Source organism: Quercus lobata, chromosome 3, assembly GCF_001633185.2.
Source record: "Quercus lobata isolate SW786 chromosome 3, ValleyOak3.0 Primary Assembly, whole genome shotgun sequence".
NCBI classification, from domain to species: Eukaryota; Viridiplantae; Streptophyta; class Magnoliopsida; order Fagales; family Fagaceae; genus Quercus; species Quercus lobata.
The window spans coordinates 48,592,449-48,599,592 of record NC_044906.1 but is presented as its reverse complement, the minus strand read 5'-3'; the positions used below and the strand labels follow the sequence as shown (position 1 = coordinate 48,599,592).

At 33.8% G+C, this 7,144-nt stretch overlaps 1 protein-coding gene across 2 annotated transcripts; it reads left to right on the top strand.

Moving 5' to 3' along the window:
* Positions 1-2,194: 2,194 nt before the first annotated feature.
* LOC115979023 (nudix hydrolase 13, mitochondrial-like) lies at positions 2,195-6,417 on the top strand. Of its 2 annotated transcripts, none has more exons than XM_031100964.1 (6): positions 2,195-2,572; positions 2,655-2,731; positions 4,641-4,740; positions 4,837-4,920; positions 5,439-5,588; positions 6,041-6,417. In XM_031100964.1, the coding sequence occupies exons 2-6, from the start codon at positions 2,661-2,663 to the stop codon at positions 6,284-6,286; spliced, it is 651 nt and encodes a 216-aa protein (XP_030956824.1). In that variant the 5' UTR covers positions 2,195-2,572; positions 2,655-2,660; the 3' UTR covers positions 6,287-6,417. The 2 variants fall into 2 exon arrangements, with proteins under 2 accessions (XP_030956824.1, XP_030956823.1); XM_031100963.1 differs by having other exon boundaries at positions 2,196-2,572; positions 4,626-4,740.
* The last annotated feature ends 727 nt before the right edge of the window (positions 6,418-7,144 follow it).

Here is a 7,144-nt window from a genome sequence, read left to right as displayed (position 1 = left end):
ATATATTCTTCATGTTTGCAAAATTTCAAGGTGATCAAAGATTAATAGTCATGTCATCAATGAATTGTTAAAATTCAAGTTTTTGTAGTTTAAAATAATGAATAAAATATGAGTTTATAGATCAAATGGTAAATAACACCCGATTTATATGAAAATTGGCATGCATATTAAGAACATATAGAACATGTAATTCAACAGTTGGATTTTCAATATATTAATTCAATAACAAGTTATTGGGTGGTGTAACATTACCTAGAGTTATACCAGGTGTAACTTGAACCCAACCCTATATATATATATATATATATGTATATATAGATGATCGGTTAATTATTGTTTCTTTCATACTACACATGGAAATTAATACTACACATGTCCTTTGGTGGGTCTGATGAGCTAAAATTTTGATTCTTCCATCTCTTCATCTATCCATATCTAGTATGACTCATAAGTGATGTGTATTCGGTAGGAGAAATTTTTGGAATTCAATTTTTGTATCACAATTATTGTTATAATTACGAAGTGGCCCATTCAGGGGCGTAGCCAGGAATTCGTACTTGGGGGGGCCAAGTTGCAATATTGATAGAAAAATCATAATTCATAAATTTATAAATATAAAATTATCAACTTTGATATATTATCATACTCTTAAATATTAATGGAAGTACAAAAGGCAGTCTATTTTACCATACACATACAAAAATTTGCATACTATTATTTTAAGCACCATCAACCCATCATTATCCATAATATTGAAAATTTTCATATTTTTTAATGAATTATTCAGCTCCTAATTTCAAATTAAAAAAAAAAAAATGATGATATGGAAAGAGATATAATATATTGTCATATAGCAATACAAAAAATTGAACAACTTAATAAACAAAGCATATTCATAAAACTAAATGACCATTATCATATATATAAAAAGCATAAATCTAAATGCCCATATGATGTTGAAGAAACAAACAAACCTGAAATACTGAGACACAAGAAGAAGTTGGAACTGAAAGCAATTATGGGATATTTTGAGAGTGAGGATTATTGTCTATTGGATATTTGGATTGACAACAAATCATTTGGACAATTGGGAGAGCTAACTAGTATTTTATTTGAGGACTTTGAGTTATCTGTTGGACTAATAAGTAGAGATCCTAGAAAGAATTGGGGGGGGGGGGGGCGATCATTATTTTCCAGGGAGCCATAGCCTTTTACATTTTTGCTATCAAACTCATAGCCTAACAGTAGAAGAAATCAAAATTTTGGGGGGGCCACAACATAGCTCCGCCCCTGGGTCCATTATGAATATTGAAAAAAAAAAATAGAGGGTTCATATCACTTATTTTTCTATCATTCAGAGTATGTTATTTTGACAAGTTGTGAGTCTTTTAGAAAATGTTGTGATAATAGAAAAACTAATCTAGCTGTTTGCCTTTTCATTTTGGGTGGGTGAAGAGTAAAAGATTAGTGAGTTTGAATTTCAGTAGTATGAATAAAGTTGGATCCATAACGATTTTCGGTCCAAATTTTCTTATAGTAGGTTCAGTAGCAACTCATTTTAGTACCTCCACGGCTCCACATTCTAGTTTTTAAAGGGTAAAACCTTTGGGAAGTACAACACATGGTTTTCTCTCTCACGGGTCATGTCGTGTACTTGCGTTTGTAGCCAATTTCCAATTAATGCCCATAGGATACTAGTAATACAGAGTAGAGTCATGGTTTTCAAAAAAGAGTTTTTCACACGCTTTAACATAATTTACATATTTGTCGGCATGCATTGAATTGTATTGCTTATACATGAGACTATAACGTATACATGTAAAAATTAATTTAATCACTACTTAATATATATATTAGTGGATTTTAGTTAGTTTAACTGGTAAAGTTTCTGATAGTTAAATAAGAGATTTAGAATTTAATTTTTGCCTACATCAAAAATCTATTAGTGTCTTTATCATTTTTTATAAGTTGTAACCCTCTTTACAAAAAAACATATGGTATTTGATAAGGCGTGTGCAATAGACTGTGTCTCTTTCATTTGTTATCCAAAAAATTAACATGATTATCTAGAGTCTTATCTTTGTTCTCTTTCATATACAAGTCAGATGGAGCTCACGTGTGACGTGGTATTCTGAAATAGTTTAACTCAAACATATCGCTAAAATGACAACAATAATAGTAAAATATATATATTTTTAAAACAAGAAAAGAATTGGATAAAGCCCTCCAAAGTCACAGTTTTGAATTTACAGAACCGTTGATATCCTCTCATTTTCTCTTTCTCTGTGCCTCACTGTCTAGTCCGATCTCTTCTTGAGAAACATCAAACATGGTATTTCCATGAATGAGGTATGTAGAGACATCATCATCATCATTACTAAAATTGGTGAAATTTCGTCACAAGCAGGCACCGACGAAAAATTTTAGAGCATCGCCGACTTGACGGTTGCCGTTATTGACTCTTTCTCTTTCTACCTTGGGAATAAATTTCTCCAAAACAAGCATGTTTTGCTGACCACTACTCTACTTCTCTTCCACTGGGTTTTAGACTTTCGAATTCAGAGTTTCCCAGGTCAGCTCTGCCCTCACTCACTCACTCACTTTTATTCATGTCTCTTTCTCCATGGTTCTTGTCTAAATCTATGTTATTACAGATTATCATGGCGTCTTTGCAAGCCAGAACAGGAAGAGAGAAACAACGCTACGAGGGTCAACTTAGGCTCGTTGCAGGGTAAGTCACCTTATAACTTCCTTTTTTAAGAGTCTTGTAAATCGACTGGCCCTTCGGGTGTTTGATTCAGGCTTTAAATTTCTCCTCTTTCTACCATTGAATTATCAAAAAGTCACCTTACACTTAGCTGTACCTAATTTACTTGGGATTAGTTTGCTTTTTTATTTTTTATTAAAAAAATTAAAATTTGAGGGACTGGGAATTGAAAGTATTGTTTGTTTCTTCAATTATGATCACATTTTCCTTCTGACACATTTGTCGTGTCTGAAAATCGTTAGTGTAGTAGTTTAGTGTCGCATCTTTTGCTTTAGGAGTTTAGCTAGACTCAGGTCATGTGGTACTTCTAAAATTAATGTTATATTATACGCATATTGCATTTGGATAATTGTCTTTTCCTTGATGAAAGTATCATAAGCAATAGCGATAGCACTGTGTTTCCGGATGATAAAAAAAATGTCTCTTTCACATCCAATATCATTCGTGATAAACGGTGTGGTTGACACAGCTGGGCCTAAGCATTGACTTTATGTTATCTCTTTATATTAATTATAAGAAAAACGACTTGTAGTTGCAACTCTTCCACTTTAGTAATGTTTAGTTAGGTAATTGTCTACTTGAGGGATGCTTTACTATGCTATCATCTTTAGGACTATGGTTCTGCTGTAAATGATTTTTTATGTTCGCAGTGTTAAACCGTTTACCAGTGTCACTGCTATTTCCTTTCTAATTCCAGCATACAGTAATCTTTAAAAAAAAAAATTTATTGTTATTATTATTATTTTTATAATATACCTTGTACAAGTTAATGAACATAAAATGCATTAAAATAACTTATGTTAATAGATATACTTCATCCAAAAGCCAGAGAACCTAATTAGATAAAATGAGTGGATCAGTTCCATAATGAAATAACTTTGGAAATTCATAAACTAGTTTGGGTTCATCATGACATAGTCCCCAGGAGGTGTAATGGATTTGTTAGACCTCAGTTCACATGGCTGATTCTTTGGCTTGATGATTGGCATTCAGAACGGGCTCTAAGTCCTTAATTAATTTGGTAAAAGAATTGTTTATGATGCTGCCAGTTCCCCATTTGCTGAAGTGTCCGGTGTAAACTGATCTGGAATGTTTTCATCCAAATCTGGCTGGGAATTGATTTGTGCTAAAAGTGTTAGAAGTGAGTTGGTGGAGATTGGTTTGGGATACCTATGCATTCATTTGTCTTCTGGTTGGCTATAAAATATAGACTCTTTACTCGAGATTGACTTCTTGTGTGGGGCTACTCTTCACCTGCGTCATGTCTTCTCTGCAAAAATCAAATTGAGAGCAGGGATCATGTCACAGAATCTGGTCTCAAGTGCCAGTGGCTTGTATGCTGCCTATTAAGATGTTTAATTGGTGTGATATCATTCAATGGGGTGTTAGATGATCAGATAGTTAAGTTCACCACTGTTAATGATGTTAGATGGAGAGTATACATATGTATAAAGTCAGTTTTGTGAGTTAAAAGAGGTGCAGCTCGGGAGTTGCACCTGTAGCATATGTTTTTCTATGTATGCGGCCTGCCGCTGCTAGTCAGGTATGATGAACTATTTTATATTGATCTTGTTTCTTTGATAATAACTTACTCATTCATCCCAAAATAAATGGATTTGGTAGAGAATTTGAACATTTGAGCGTTTGCTAATTTCCAAACCTTTATCCTCCCAATTCACAGCAATTTTCTCGTTTCACCACTTCTGTCCTCCCCTCTCCCCTTACAATTTTATTTTATTTTATTTCCATTGTTAAATTGCCCTTGATACTGATGCTTTGCCCTTGTGTGGATTGGAATGCTTTAGTTTCTTTGCCATAGACGTTTTGTATATACTCACCTATTTGGTGCAAACAATAGCTGTATTCCTTACAGGCTTGAGCAGAATGTTGAGGTTTGCTATAGCAATTCAGAGAATAAATTGCTAGTTCTTATGATTTCTTCACCAAATCGGAAGGATCTTGTGTTTCCAAAGGTATCAATAATCCTGCTTTGTTTGTTCAGCACATGATTTGATTCCTTTCATGTCCTATTTTTGGACTCAATGTCAATGTCTTTATTTGATTACCAGGGTGGATGGGAGGAGGATGAGAATATGCGTGATGCTGCATGTCGCGAGGCGTTGGAGGAAGCAGGAGTGAAAGGAATACTTAGTGTAGGTTTCTTTTCTGTGCTTGGCACAGCGTTACAGCTATTACTCTTACATTTACAATTGCAAGTTTGCAACTAACAAGAAGGAATTGCTAAGCTTATATTGGATATCTTGGAATTGTTGTTTATATGCTCACTTAATTAATGGTTTGTGGTCCTTTGTTTGAACAAAAGAGCACAGCTCAAAACACGTATTTAACAAACTTTAAACTACACTTCACTTGCACTGATATAATTTCTGTTGAACTTTTCCTTTCCATTTTGTTTATATCCTTGAAAAATATGATTTTCTTCTAACATAACATTTCAATTTCTTTTTGCATGACTCATTCTGAGATGTTTTTACTTCTTAGTAAGGAGTACATTCTTTCTTTTCTTTTCTTTTTTTGGTTTATTGAGGAATTCATGCCAGAAGATGCCTTTTGATGTCTCATTTTATCAAAATGAGTTAAGTTCTTTATGTGGACATAGTTATTTCTTGAATTAGTCATCTAATTCAACCCGATTCTGACTTATTTTCAGGAAAACCCACTAGGATTTTGGGTGTTCAGAAGCAAGAGCAGAGAGAACAGCTGCAATCTGGGAGGAGGTTGTAAAGGCTTTATGTTTGCATTAAAGGTGACTGAAGAGCTTGACTCTTGGCCAGAGCAGGCTCTCCATGAAAGGAAATGGGTCAGTAATCAATAAAGGTTAATGGAATTACATGATATTCAATAGAATGTGTGAAATTGTACATTGAAAGTCCAATAGCTACCATGGGGATACCAATCTCAAGTTCTATTATAACTATCATAATATCTACAAAATAGAGTATCTCCATGGATATTGCTTTGTTTTTACGATCTGTCTTTAAAGAAGCAACTTACGAGGAGAACATGGCCATTTTATCAAATTGACGTACATGAGTTTTCTATGCATCAACTAAGGGGAATTCAATCTGCATTTTCACTTTTGTAATGAATTGATTTGGCTAAACTAATTTGTTCTTAAATTAACAATTCTATATCAACAAATTCTTGAATTCTGTGGTTTACGCAATATGATCCCATGTCAATGAACTCTATGGTTTGCCTAATAGAGATTTTCCCTCAATTGAAGACTTTTGTTGTTGGTACCTTCTACAGCTCACAATAGAGGAAGCATTCAAATTCTGCCGTTATGATTGGATGCGGGATGCTCTTAACATATTTTTGACAACTTTCTCAAAGGAAAAGCCAATGGGGATGAGAGAAGAATCAGTGGAGCTACCTATAAGGCCACTTTCAGATGCTGGTGATGAGTGTCAAATGGCATCATCTGGCTGCTTTGGTAAGCCTTCTAGTGTTCAACACCTTCAGAATTCTTCTAGCAAATGCATTGTACAGGGTTAACAAGTTGAATACATCTTTGTAGTTGAATACAATGGTAATCATTTTCGGACTGTCTTGCCTTAGGATAGGCTTGTACATTTTTGTTATTAGATTAAATTTGAAGAAATGAAAACTAATTTATTTTTGTTGTAGATGTTTTTGTCGATATCTAGTGTTTGGGGAATCTGCCAGTCTCCAATTTCATTTGAAATGACTAATTATTACCCATTCCATATGTGACGTCTAACATTCTCTATTTTTGGGTCATTATGCTGGCTAAACAATCTAGAATTATCGAGAAATGTTATGTCCACAATATTTTACACAACAAATTTTAAGTAGTAGGTTGTTATTGGCTGTTATGGATGGACATCAAGTTGTGGATTTAAATTAGAACCAATTACAACATACCACCTATAATTTATTATGAAAGTGTTATGAAAATATTGTGGATATAACACTTTTCAAAATTATTTGCTATAATCCTCTAAATCTTGTAGCTAGGTCCATTTGTGCAGGTTAATAAAATTTAAAGTCCTTATAAACCTGTCATTTTTCTTTCATGTAAAGGTTTTAGGGTGATACTATATTGTAGATAATAAAAGATTAAAAGTTGGCTTGAAAAGTGACCTAGACTCTGAAGAGAGGCATGAAGAATATCTGTTAGACGAGGAGCCTTTCCTTAGTCCAAGTATTGCTAGCAGTAGTTGAATGTGAGCTCAAAGTTCACTGACTTGCTTGTTTAATCAATCCAATCATTTCATTTTATAATCAATGCACCTTTTCTGACTTAACAGAGGGTGCACTTTACAGTAGGATTATAGTGTGTTCTGAGTTGCAACAAAAGCCCCTAAACGCCTGAAGAGGCATTCCACTTAG

Excerpts from the sequence above, each read along its gene's own strand:
- LOC115979023 (XM_031100963.1), top strand. The coding sequence starts at position 2,661 with ATGGCGTCTTTGCAAGCCAGAACAGGAAGAGAGAAACAACGCTACGAG. Across the intron at positions 2,732-4,625 it reads CAACTTAGGCTCGTTGCAGG|CTGTATTCCTTACAGGCTTG; the intron begins GTAAGTCACCTT and ends TGCAAACAATAG. Across the intron at positions 4,741-4,836 it reads AGGATCTTGTGTTTCCAAAG|GGTGGATGGGAGGAGGATGA; the intron begins GTATCAATAATC and ends TTTGATTACCAG.